Source organism: Bradysia coprophila (assembly GCF_014529535.1).
Source record: "Bradysia coprophila strain Holo2 chromosome X unlocalized genomic scaffold, BU_Bcop_v1 contig_42, whole genome shotgun sequence".
In the NCBI taxonomy this organism is placed as follows: Eukaryota; Metazoa; Arthropoda; class Insecta; order Diptera; family Sciaridae; genus Bradysia; species Bradysia coprophila.
The window spans coordinates 94120-108854 of record NW_023503335.1 but is presented as its reverse complement, the minus strand read 5'-3'; the positions used below and the strand labels follow the sequence as shown (position 1 = coordinate 108854).

At 35.7% G+C, this 14735-nt stretch overlaps 1 protein-coding gene across 1 annotated transcript; it reads left to right on the top strand.

The window, feature by feature from the left end:
• Positions 1-4870: 4870 nt before the first annotated feature.
• LOC119069988 (dentin sialophosphoprotein-like) lies at positions 4871-9745 on the top strand. Its single transcript, XM_037174229.1, has 4 exons — positions 4871-5206; positions 7160-7748; positions 8595-8705; positions 8826-9745. Exons 1-4 carry the CDS (start codon positions 4871-4873, stop codon positions 9743-9745), a joined length of 1956 nt encoding a protein of 651 aa, XP_037030124.1.
• Positions 9746-14735: the final 4990 nt, after the last annotated feature.

Sequence of the window (14735 nt, the reverse complement as noted above, 5' to 3'; positions counted from 1 at the left end):
CGTCGGCTTGTCTGCAACACTTTGTCCTTATTTATTTCTTCATTCATGTTCCATTCAAACTCGCCAAACTTTTTCAATCCATCAAGACGACTCAGTCCAAGACTCAGTCGCTCTTTCGTATCTGTAACCGATAAAATATTGCATTTCAATTCAAAATTTAATTAACAATTACAAGCCAAAGCTGTTGCGCTGTCGAAAACAAAATAGCCCACCAGCTATTCGCTAATTTCTTTGTATAATACGATTTTCCTATAATGCCGTAATTCGGACGAGAAACAATCTCCGTCGAACAAAATATTTTTTTTGTTATACAATTGCTAAAAGTGTGTTAGTAGATCCAGCTGGTGATATTCAGCTGGTGCTCATTCTGCACATAGAAAACTTTTAACAATTGTAAAAAACAATCTCCCGCAAAATCAGCCACAAATAATTATAAATTTCAGAAAAAACAATCTACATACGAAAATAATTTTGATAAAAACAATCTCGGTCGAAATCGTCAAAATGATGAAAGTCCAATATTTGTTATGTATGTATATTCATCGGGTTCGATTCATTCTGTATGAATGCAAGCATCCCTACCCGTTTAGAGGAGCACATAACTCAGAGTTCACTTGCAACAGATCACTAAAAATTGTAGATTGTTTTTTATGAAACTTAATGGTCGATTTTTCGAGAGATTGTTTTTTAACATCCATATTTTGAAGTGGTGATGTGAATCAACGATTGCATTTGAGGATGATTCTTTGAGTGAAAATGACTCGAAACTAAAGTGAAATTACTTTATGCCCATGTGTCTGCCGATGTGATTAAACTTGAAACGCTCGATTATTATTAGTCGTTTGTTCCAGCCATCGCACCACCGGCGAGGCTTGATTTTTGACTTCGAGTAAGATTCAGAAGAGTTTTATGAAATTCTTATCGTGACAAGAACAATAGAGTTCCTTTGACAAGTGGTGTATAGGCACAATTACCGATGTGTGAAAAAAATTACGGAATATCGATATGAGAATTCACAGTTCAAATCGCGGGGTGATCTTAACATATGCACAAGGTGGTGTATTTATAAAACCAATGTTGGGTCCTGGGTCCTATTATAATATAATTGTATTATTATACAAGATAAAACTTACTTGGAGTAAGAGCAAGGATTATTTTCACATCCTCTTCGTTTTTGTGAACCGCCAAAATGTGTCTGGCCAATTTTGGAAATTGTTTCAGACAAAATATGCAGCACAGTTTTTTTGATCCTTGATCCGAAGTTGGAACAGAAAATTTTGTTTTATCACCGCCTCGACGAGTTTTCACAGCAACTTGACTTGGTACAATACTCGACGATTTTCTTTGTACGTCTGTGGTAAAGATTAAATTTTAAATTTTTTAGCAAAACAACGACGTTTTGGTGTTTACAATACAGTTAGAGGGAGTGAAATTTCAGCATGAATTTGCTTCAACTGCTTTTCAGCTGATCCACACAAACAACTAAAACTATTCATACGTCTTTATGCGGTTTTACCACTACCATTCGCGTGCATGTAGGGTAGCAGCTTTAATCGTATAAACAAGCATAAAAAGTTTTGATTGGATGTGTGGATCAGCTGAAAAACAACTGAAGGAAATTCATGCTGAAATTTCACTGCCTTTGACTGTAAAAGAATGACTCTTAAAACCCGTCTCAATAATACGAAAAATCCAAAAGGAAACCAAAAAAGAACTCAAAAAGTCCGCTCAGACCTTAGTTCTTTTTTTTTCATTTTTGAGGTTGTTGATCGGTATATCTACATTTTTAAGTTCACACTTTCTTTTCTTGATTCGATTTGGCAAAACATCATGATCACTTACTAACACTGTTGGTGCCACACATTTACTTGATGCTGTTTCCAAACAGTTCTGATTCAATTCGGTTGATGTGCTGATTTTATTTGAAATATTACCATCCGAATGACAGCTTGAAGTGCCAAGCTTGAGTACTTCATACTGTGAGGGTAAAGTGACCTCGATCTGTGCATCGACTTCTTCTATTTCGGAAATGCCAGTGACGGTTAACATGAAGCCAATGCGTCGTCCGATACTTCGCTTGACTAAAATTGTATACAAGAGTCAATCAACCATAAAAAACATATTGAAGAATGAGAACAAATCACCATAATTACAAATTTCACTAATTAAAAATTGTGTATTAAAAATGAGTTACAAAATATTATCTAAAAACATATTCTCAGATGTAGCAACTTACTACTAGTAAGGTATAACGGCAGTAGATCTTTTTTTTTTAACTCTAAAAAATATCGATAGAATGTTGTAAATTACTAACTGTACTTACACTCACGTCGGTGTTAAAATTGCTGGTGAAACCAAAGCTTTGGTCATGAAGCATTTCGACATTCAATAAATCGCCACTTGTTTTATTATTTCGATTCTCGTTGCCCACATTGAGCGCGAGATCCTCCATCATCAAGGATTTTTTACCATCCCAGTCGTATAGTACGTTTGAACTGCACACCATCTGTTGAATTAAAGGACAAATTTAAAAAAAAATGGGAAGATTCAATGACTAAAAGAATTTTACAACAAAGAAAATACCATAGCGAATCGCTTAAAAATAGAAGGTCTGTTTGTTCTACATCAAAATTTTCCGACAAGGAACACTCAAATGATCGCATTTCATGTCACTATAGGGTCCAACATTAAAATTATACAAGGGATTATGAAGTTATGAATGAACTTGCAATTTAAGTCGGAAGTTAGCAATCGCAGTTTTTCACGCCAAATACTATGGGCATGTGATTCACTTAAGAAACTACTAACACCTCCGTAAGTTTTACTGGAGTTATGGATGAATTTAACAATTTGTAGGCAATATTTTACTTACACTCACGGCGGCATTACAATTCTTGGTTTCGCAGATCGGATTGCACGTAATCTGCAGAAACGAAGAACAGTTTGACGTGACGTACAAGAAAAATTTTTTGGTAAAAAATACCATCGCGAATCGCTTAACAATGGAATATGAATGTCAACTGGATGTAAATAAATATAGAAATCATCGAATATCTGAATGTTCTACACGAATATTTTCTCAATGGGAATCTAGACTTTATTTATAACTAGATGCAGTAAACGCAAATCTAAACACAATAAGGGCTCTGTGGTCACTCAAATGGTGTGCTCGATTTTTAGCCCCTCTCTCCCTTGCGTGCTAAACTAACTGGGAATTTAAAATGTACGAATGCACGCTTTGTTATAACCCCTCACCCAAAACAACTTGACCCTTATATGTATTTAAATAGTCATAAGTTTTTTATTCTTACATCATTATCATCACATAAGTAGTAGAAAAAGTTGGTTAACTTCGTGTGATTTTCCTCCTGAAATAAAAAGAAATAGTTTTTACACTATTGGTCAAACAGATAAAATAAAGTAATTGAACGTGGTTTGCGGAATTTGGAAATTTCGAATTTTGCACGATATTCTCCTGTAACGTTTTGATACCAGAGTACAAAAGGGAATTGACGAAGTCAAATATAACGAAATATCATTTTCTTCCAGGTGGCAGTTGTCAAACTTATACAGAGTTATACGAGATATACAGAAATATACGAAATATACGGAGTATATATCTGTATATTTGACTTCGTGAATTCCCTTAAAGATTGAACATTCGCTTTCGTAATTTATAAAAGACGTCAGAAATTAGGGATGGACCCAATTTCTCGAAATCGTGACTAATTGTGACTGGAAATGGACTTCATATTTTCAGTGTGGGACGCAACATTTCAACATTGATTTTTACCATCAAAAATCTATTTTTGTAGTAATTTACAATCTATCAACTTTTGCAGTATACTTTTGCTTATCTCACAATTATTAAAATTTGTCTAAATTTTTTGCTACATTTTGTGCGGACAAAAACGAAAAATTGACATTTTGTGACGCACTTTTTTTAAAAAAATTTGAAAAAAGCGGATGTCTTTTATGAATGATTCAACCAAAACTTTATTAATATTTCATCAATCTTTCTAATTGAATTAGATACTTCCTGTGAATCACGAGTTGAGCCATGCGTGTTAGTTCATATAAAATCGATCAACCGATAATTGGCTGTATTTGAGACGCAGACGCAGCTCGTGTGATTCACCGTCAGCTTTTCATATCTACAAACAACAAACTGTAAATTACACTATATTGTAATGGTCTTCTTCATTATATTAGACTTAGTTATACCCCAACAAATCAAACGGATGCCGGCATATACATAAATACGGTCTAATATAAGTTGAGATCTGTTGTTAAATGATCGTGTTTTACAATAGATATTTACGTAGCAAGGGCGGTCCCTACAGGAATATAATGACTTCAGAAACAATTATGAATGCATTTCAGCGAAATGAGTTTGAAATGACAACAAAACTGAAAAATTTTTACAGTTACTTTATCGATATTTCTGTAATATTACAGCCTTCTTATCGATACTGTCATAAAATTACAGTTTTGTGGCGAAGTCGGCTTAATTTTATTTGTCATGTCGGATTTTCTTATTGGACATAATGTTGTGTTCTGAGTGTGGTCGTGAAGTAGAATTATCGTGTGATTTCTTGGTGGAAATCAGCTTTATTTGCAAGGACAGACAGCAGATAGTAACAAACTGTCGGTAGAGTTGAGAGAATCTAAACCGTAAGCAAAATTTTATTCGATCTACACAATTATTTAAAGTTCTAAAAGTTTTGAGGTTAAGTCTGTGAAATTACTCAGCAATTTTCTGATGCCTGAAAGTGTTTTTTTTACCTTCCTGATATTTAGCCTTACGTTTTCAAACAGTCTGCAATCGACTTGTCGTTTGAGACAACCACCAGTAAATAAGTCTGATGAAATGGATTCAGCCATGGAAGATTTAGATTCTACCATGGATTCATTCAGTTATTCCAATAGCGAATCTGGCACTAGCACAGACGAAGAGGATGTAGATGCTACCATGGATTCATGCAGTCATTCTGAAAGCGAATCTGACACCCGTTCGGACAACAGCACAGATTCAAATAGTTCAGATATCGATTCGATTGCTTCAAGTGCAATTAGTTCCGATAATGATACAGACGATTCAGATGTTTCAATTAATGGCACTGATGGAAACGAAAATGATGAATCACGAGGAATGCGCGAAGAATTAGCTAAAGTTTTTGCTATTGGCCGGTCTCGAACCGCTCATGTAAATTCTTTGCTAAAACTTCTTCGCCAAAATGGCTCTGACAATGTTCCTTTATGCTACGCGACTTTGATGGGTACACCGAAATACAAAATTTCTGAGAGAGACGTTGGTCCAGGAAAATATTTTCATTATGGAACCGAAAATAATCTACTGAAAATGGAAAGTTTTCTAAGCCACAATATTTTTGAATCTTCCGATGAAATAGTGGTTGACATTGGTAGGGGCTGTTCACATATGACGTCACGCTATTTTATCGAATTTTCGACACCCCCCCTAAAAATTACGTCACGTTTCTAGTACACCCCCCCCCTTTCAAAAAATTTGAAGTTGTATATAAATTGTGAATCGTTTTAAACTACAACCAATAATACCAATACCAATAATACTACATGCCTAAGTTAGTGTGCGACCGTCGCTGACGAGTCTATAAAAATTTTCTGTTTTAATTTTTGCAGAGAAATGACTCATTCAACTTAATATCTGTCGATTCTTAATTCTGTAAAACGTGACGTCACGCTTCGCGTGACCCTCCCCCCTTCTTCTTCTTCTTCTTTTTCAGCCTGTTTCTATCCACTGCTGGATGTAGGCCTCTCCAACTTCTTTCCATTTCGTACGATCCATTGCCATTTGCTGCCAGTTTGTACCTGCAATATTCTTAATTCCGTTTGTCCATCTCTCTGGTGGTCTACCTATAGCTCGTCTTTTATATGGTCGCCAGTTCATGATCTTTTTGGTCCAACGTTCGTCTGTCCTTCTTGCAATATGTCCCGCCCAGCTCCATTTCAGAGATGCTATTCTTTCCATGACATCAACGACCCTGGTTTGTTGTCGAATCCATTGATTCGTCATTCTGTCTCTGAGTGTTATTCCAAGCATACTCCGTTCCATGGCTCTTTGTGTCACTCTCAATTTATCTTCGGATGCTTTTGTTAAAGTTAACGCTTCCGCTCCATAAGTGAGCACTGGAAGGACACAAGTGTCGAAAACTTTGCGTTTCAGACTATTATTCATTTTGCTTTTGAAAATTAGTCTGAGTTTTCCGAACGCTGCCCATGCAAGACCAATCCTACGTCTTATTTCTGCAGTTTGGTTGTCCAGACCTAACTTCAGTTTATATCCTAGATATACATAGCTGTCGACTCGTTCAATGACAGTGTCACCAATTTTGATTTCTCTATCGTCCCCGATGTTGGTCATGACTTTTGTTTTCGATAAGTTCATCTTGAGGCCAACTTTGCTCGCCTCTTCACTTAACTGTTGTAGCATAAGCTGAGCCTGACCTAGATTCGCTGCTATCGGTACAATGTCATCAGCGAAGGGGAGATTGCTCAGGTACTCTCCATTTATCTTTAATCCCATTTTACTCCAGTTTAACTTCCTAAAAATACTCTGCAGAATCGCCGTGAATAATTTCGGTGAAATGGTGTCACCCTGCCTTACACCTCGGCCAATTCTGAATTTCTCCGTGCCCTCCCCCCCCCTCGAGAAAATGAACAATTGTATGGTGTGCGACGGATGTTTCCAAAATGACAATCCAAATAAAATTATTTGCGATGGGATTTGTCGCCAATCTTTTCATGCCGAATGTGTCAACTTCAGTAAAACTGCACTGTTGTGCTATAGAGAAATGCCGAATCTTCAATGGTTATGTGATGACTGCATCATTCAAACACGCTCGTCCGACGTTTCATCTTATCGATTCAATAATTTCAATTCGACCGCTGTTAATCGAACCTCATCGCCATCGTACGCCCAACGTTCGCTTATTGCTGCCAAACGTAAGCGTAATCGAAATCCGTTGTCTAATCCAAAACCGAAGAATAGTTCAGTATTTTTGGTAAACCGATCGCCGAACGACAAACTTGTCATTAGAAACGTCAATGATTCAAAGACCCCATCAGTAAACAAAACGTAACCCGAAAATCGTATGGTCAAATCTCCTGATGCAAATAGATCGAATCAACGGATTTCACCTGTAATAAATCGTCTGGATGTCGCTCAATCCAAGCTGGAGATGCAACCCGAAAATCGTATAGTCAAATCTCCTGGAGCACATGGATTACGCCTGGAATAAATCGATCAGATGCCGCTCAACCCAAGCATCACAATGACTCCGCAGATGTCAAAGAAACTCTCAAGGTACCACCGGATCTCGAAAACCCGACGTCTAATTTTAGTTCTTTTGCCGAGGTGGTAACTAAATCGTCCATTGCAAAACCGATGCCCGATGAAGTCAAAGACTCAACAATTCAACCGCAAAATGATTCGATTCGGTCTCAACGTACCTTTACGCCGGCGACTGAGACACAAAAGGTGGCTTATTTATTCCAATTTGATCCGTCTACTACCGAATCGCAAATTGTCAGCTATTTGCTACGGAAGAATGTAATAACGTCGGCTGAAGATGTGTCATGCAAGATATTGGTTTCGCCCTATGAAGATATGAGCTTCGTTAGCTTTGTATCATTTAAGGTCACTGTGAATTCTGACATATTTGACTCTGTAGTTGACAGTGAATTGTGGCCCGAGGGCATTGCTGCTCGTGAGTTTTTAAAGCGTTGAAAAGCCAATGAGTTTTGTATTTTTGATTTTGAATTTTTTAAGAATCAATTTAATAGCGCTGTAATTTAGTTGTAAATATTGTAAACATTTTATTCAGCCAGTTTTTTTGGCGGTGACAATAAATTCATTCATTCATTCACTCCACTCTCCCTTGAAGCGTGACGTCATTTGTGTAGGGCCAATGAGATTTGCAAGTATTTCTTGTTACCCTAAATTGTTCCATAAATTATTTTCATGAATCAATCACTTTTTAGCTTTTCCTCACAATTTTAGCCAGGTACGATTTCTATGCCTTTAATATTGAAACTTAAATTTCGAAAGCTGAAAGTTGACGATTTCAATATTATGGTTTCTTATGTATCACGTAGGTTCCAAAGGGAAAGCTATAGAGTTCTGAAAGAACTGTGATTTTACCGCTTGGGTAAAAATTATGTTTATTAACACAAAAAATCTTTGTTTTAGTGATCAAAAGCATTCCGTCGAAGCTTGACAATAGTACTTTTACTTCGAATAATAAAAAGCGAACGTTGAAAAGTAAGTATAACTAAATTTCATTCTACAGCTGAAATCTGATATCCTCAAACTTTAGGTAAAGGACGAAACTGCACCAAAAAGCGTAGAATTGTTAAAAAGATCACGAAAAGGAATGTGACTGGAAACAATTTTACACATGAGACGGATTCGGACAATTGTGGAAGTGCAAGCAGTTTAAGTGAAATCGAATTAGATACGCCTCATTACGTTCGAACGCAATTTTCGACGAAGACCGATGGTTAGTATTGATTTCCTTTTTTTTTAGAAAAATAATCTGAATCCTAATTCACAGCAAACGGTGATCAGAGTGATTCCAAATTGCGTTCTGTTACTGGAGCATCATTGGTTTCAATAGCTCAACCAACCGATAATCAAAAAGTGATTGATTCGAACAAATTAAAAGGTGCGTAACAGTCTCATTTCAATCCCTTTAATTCATTTAATTGATTTCACTGGAGTTAGATTTTAGATAATTCTAGTTTCACAAAATATTCGCAAGACCTATAACTTGTTTACATTTTAGATCGTCAACGTGCCTACGACTCGAGCAAAATTATAAGTGACGACTTCGCTGGAGGTGATGTTACTATCGAGTCAAGAAAATTTCATGGTAACGACTCTGTGACTGAAAGTGGAAACGAAAGCTGGCAGTGGCTTCCAGCCATCGCTAACCAAAGTCATCAGCTTTCTGAAGGGGCTCATGTTACAATCAAAAAGAATATGGACGACTCAGAAAGCGAGAGTGAGAGTTTTCGGTTGGCTGTAACGGAAAGCGAGAGTGAGAATTTACGATTGGCTGTAACGGAAAGCGAGAGTGAGAATTTACGATTGGCTGTAACGGAAAGCGAGAGTGAGAATTTACGATTGGCTGTAATGGAAAGCGAGGGTGAGAATTTACGGTTGGCTATTGCGGAAAGCGAGAATGAAAATTTACAGTTGGCTCCATACATCACCACTGGAAATAGGATCAATTGTGACTCTGAAACAGAAACCGAAGATGAAATGGTTCCACCCATCGACGATAACAATCGTCAACTGGCTGATGGTGGTGATACTCTAGAGCTAGACCAAATTACTATCGGCGACTATGTGTCGGGAGGCGACAATGGCAACAATTTAATTGAGCCTCCAAGTGATTCAAATCGAAACGGTCAAATCGATTGCGAGAGTGCACCGCAACGTTTTTCAACACACAGTATCGAATGCGATGAAATTCTGTGGGAATTAAGAGTGATGAACAGGAGGAATGAAAATACAGCCAATCAAAACCAAAAAATTATGCGGGATATAAAGAAGATGCGAAAAGGAGTGGCAAAAATGACTCGAACTGTGAAGAACATCAGAGAAATACAAAGAAACCTTCCGAACAAAAAGGTTCTAGGTTTTGTCGCTTGGGATGAACGTTTGACGGACGACATTGATTTTTACAGGGAGACGGTATAATGTTTCTCCTACCTAACAAACCGGTATATTTACGAAATTTCTTGTAGTACCTTTACTTGCGACGATTCAGAGGAAATCCTACGAACACTAATTATTACGGGTCGGTGATAAAGAAAATAATGGTTGATGATGTTGTAGATAAGTACAATTTCAATGGAACACAAGGAAAACTTAAATTGGCAAGCATGACAGTTGTTGAACTTCTGTATGGTATGAACTAAATAACCTCCATACAAACAACACACACTCTACGGGTCGAGATGTGCGTCAGCGTTATTTCACGCAGGACCACTTAGGTTGTTTGGCAGGGTGAAACGAAAAAAACATATGAAACTGCTGGTCCCTCCGAGCAGAGTGAGACGAATTTGACGCACATCTCGACCATATTCCCCGTAGAGTGTGTGTTGTTTGTATGGAGGTTATTTAGTATGAACCATTCCTCTTACCTCTAGCAACAAGCATGAATACTAGAATGACAAATGTCATTTCTGTAGAGTTTTCGTGTGAATTTTGTTGATCCGAGGCGAAGCCGAGGTCAATAAACACACGAAGACGAGACTTTTCATTTTTATCCCGAGTTATGTAATGGATTTTACATACTGAGGGCTTCGAAAGACGTGCTTGAAACATGAAAAGTACGGTTTTCGACGCATGTAGCATGTAAAATTCATTTACGCACTACTTTCATCGCACTGCTGTGCATAAACAATAATTAAAATCAGTTCACGAGCATAATATTCAGAAAGGGGCAAAACTACTAACGTCACATGTTGTTTTAATTTTTGTTGACATTTTCTTAATAGAAATTTACCAACCGTCAGACAGAGATGAACATGAAAGAAAACTGAAAGCGACCATTGCTTTTGCAAAGAAAAGATACCATCTAAAGAAGTTTCATGAACGGCAAGGGTAATTGAAAAATTTCCACTAGGGGTCACCGACCCTCCAGGGATTATTATTTTGGATTATTTTGTAGTCGGTGGCCCCTCAACTTTCCTCCATACATTGTAAGATACTGTTGGTAATTTAATTAAACTTAATTCATAAATTACAGACAGAAATGAAGAAAAACAATAATAATGTCAGGATGTACTAAGAATCAAACTCTAATCTTAAATCTACTTAATCTATTTAATTCTTTACTTTTTATCATATTTTTTTTAATTTTAATCAAAAAAAATAATTTTTTAGTTTCATTGGAACGAGTTATTGTAAATTTAATCAAAAGAAATTCTATTTATAATTGAAATGAAATATTTTGTAAATTTAATCAAAAGAAATAATTTTTGATTTCATTGGAACGAGTTATTGTAAATTTGATAAAAAATAAAAGGAAAAGATATAAATGATGGCACGATTGTAAAATAAACTTTTGTAAATGTACTATGTGTTTAACTATGTACGAAAATGAGATTACCACTGGACAATATAACCTTAAATAGGAAAAAGAATATTAAGTCAAATAAAGTAATAGACTTCGCAGCATTGGTTTATGTTAAGTCAAATGAAGTAATAGACTTCGCAGCATTGGTTTATCTTATTTTAAAATGCAAAAAATGTAATTATGATTTTACAAAACATTTGCCATTTCTAAAAAATATACTCCATAAGACTATAAGGTCTTTTCAATCCATATTCAACCTAATAAAATTCAGGTAGCGCTAGATCTTCCAATAATTGTATCTTTTTCTAATTCCGGATGCACAACCATCATAAATCATTCGAGTAGTATCTGAATCTGAAAGTCGTCATAAAATCCTTATCTTATTAAAGAGAAAACGAAAATCGATAGTTAATTGTTCTGTAGTGCTATTTCGAAGACAAGAACGATTGCATCAATCTCGGCATCAATATTGATTATAATTTACGACAATATTGCACGAAAAAGGTTTAACACAAGAATATTTTTGGAATTGAATAGCCTCAATACAAACAACACACTCTACGAACAATAGCGGCGGAGGCGAATGTTCGGCGATTTCCGCAAGTCGTTCCCTTAGTTTAAACCAAAAGTTATGTTTATAAGCTACCCTTATTTTTTTACGATTAATAATTCGTTTATAGATCGATGTGTTGTGGCTATTCAATTGGAATAAATCAATTTCCTCAGTATTACAACACTGGACCGTGAGCAGTATAAATAATTTATTTTTAATTGATGTAGATTATAATAATAGAATAGTAGAACAAAAGTGTGTACAGAAAATCTGAAAAATGTCTGCTTGATTTTATATCTCACTTTAAAAGTTGTAATTTGAATGAAACTAAAAGGATATCCGAACCATTCTAATTCATTCTGATTGGATTCTTACTAAGATTCTAATAAGTGGGATGGCAACAATATTTTTCAATGGTTTTCATGGAAATATGAAACTTTTTTCTCAAAATCGCACACGCTCTCTTTTCAGTTTATAAGATACATTAGCGTATTTCTAAGTGAAAAATACAATCCCTCTAATATTTTAATAATTGGAGCGCATTTTATCAAGTGCTCAGTCAAATCAAATGATAGAAGCTTCACAATCACATCAGTAAATTAATGACCAACTCTATAAAGTAAGAACTGCCACGATTTGCCCAAAAATCAACCTCAGACGCTAAAGATGCCACGACCTGAGTAAATGCAATCGTCAACTGCTACACTGAATCGATACTTATCAAGTTTCTTATTTTGAAATCTACTATACGACACTAGTTTTGATTCACATTTTTGAACTACTATAAAAGAAAAATTACTTACAACATTCACTCTCTTTTATATGACGTATTTTCTCATTTAGCGTTTTCTTATTACTTTTCTTACGCCATTTTGTGTTCGCCTCTGGCGAAAAAATGACGCTTTATTTCGCCTGCTACATTACCGACACATGCAAAACAAACAGGCGATTACGTTGTTTTGGTTTCATATTTTTTGCTGGGGTAAAGTTGAAAATCGAGATTTCTCGCGAAGTTTGTATTTCCGACAAAGCCGATGTCAATAACCACGCTAAAACGTGTCTTTTCATTTTTCGTCCGAGTGACGTACTATGTATTACACACTTGTCACGAAGAAGTCTAGGCTTGCCGAGACTGATAGTGACAAGTGTGTACTCTATTTTATCACATAAGCGAAAACGAGACAACAACATAGACCTGAAGTGTAATTTTGACATCCGTCATTGTATGTGATAATATATATTACACACTTGTCACGAAGAGGTCGAGGCTTGCCGAGACTGATAGTGCCAAGTGTGTACTCTATTTTATCACATAAGCGAAAACGAGACAACAACATAGAACTGAAGCGTAATTTTTGAATTAATCTTCTAGTTAAGTGATTTTGACAGCCGAACACCGCCCGTATGTGATAAAATATTTTACTTTCGCCGCACTTTATTTCACTTTCGCCGCACTTAAGAGGTAAAATAACTTACATAATTGTGCGGAAATCGTTGTTTTGACTCGTGTTCACTTTGACTCTTCAAAACATCGATTATCCGCACAAGCATGTAATCTACTATTAAAGGCTCCGAAAAAATGCTTCTGGTGATTGGTGAAATGATGGTGATTTTCTGTGCAGAATCATGTAAAATTCAACTAGTTTGGAAAACACACACACAAACACACACACAAACACACAGTCTAGAAAATATAATTAGTTTTCATGTGACCAGACCATCGTGCGAACCAAAGGTTTTTTCATTATATTCTTCATTATACGATTTAAATTGCTTTTACGTTTTAGCACTTATTTTAACGAGTCCATCGAGTAACTTTTCTACTCAAAGTGTAAATAATTTAGAAGTGCGGATTATTTCTAATAATTGTTGTTCATTTTATTCACTCTGTGTAATGACGTGGAAGCGAAAAGGCTCTCTATGTTTCTACAATTGACAACAAAAACAATGCAGCACATATCAAACGTTGAAACGTCAAAGACATAAAAAAGGATGCGTACAGAAATGATAACTGTTCAAGTTCATGTTCTCTTTCTTCTGAGAAATTAAATCAAATTAGTTGAACGGCTGTCAGTCATATGTAGACGCCAGTTTGGCTTAAACGTGTGTAATATAATAAGGCGCCTGTGTTACATAAAAATTGTATAAAAAAATTATCTCATTCTAATTTTGACAATGGTAAAAACGAATGCTTACGAACAAATTTTCGAATTGATTAAATCTAAATAATCTAAATCAAATTAAATAGAATTGTAAATTAGTGAAAATACCTGCACTGCAAGAATTGTTATTTCATGTGAGTTGATTGTTGTGTGCCATTAATCACTTTTAAAGTGTGGTTAGATGTGTACACCTTCTAAGAAAAAATTTACAATACTGTACGGAGGCTAGATTTAGCTCAAAAGCAGACATTTTAAATAGATTACAGAAGCGTGTGTATATTTACCGTCTTGTCGTACAAAATAAAAATGGGAACCTCAAAATTTTACTACCAAATTTCCGTTCATGGTTTCATAATTACGATCAACAGTAAGCTACACGGACAAGACTTAATAAAATTACTTTCAATAACTACTTACGCTTATCCGATTGTTGACATGCACAAATTTTGAAAATAACGCCTTCACATCAATTAACTGAGTTTTTATGTTCACGAAAACGTTTTTTGCGTCCATTGTGAGTTAAAACTTAACACAATTTGCCCACACAGACAATGACCGGTATTTTGCTCATGTTACTGCGATCATTTTGTTTTGACTTGATCTGGTACATTTTATTGTTGACGTAGAATATTTATCGTTGTAACTACTCGCGTTGATGATTCTTATTGTTTCAAATTTATTTTATTTTTTCACGTCAGGATCTCTGTAAAATTTAAATGGAAAAATTGATATTGCAGACAGTTTTCCTGAAAAAATTGGCACAATTTAGGCACATTTTATCCAACTTGATGATGCTGTATTTTGGAAGCGGTACTAAAAATATTTGCCCCACTAAGTTGGTGCGTTTTAGCGTCCGAAAAGTTAATATCATCGTCCTGACTGTGATCGTTA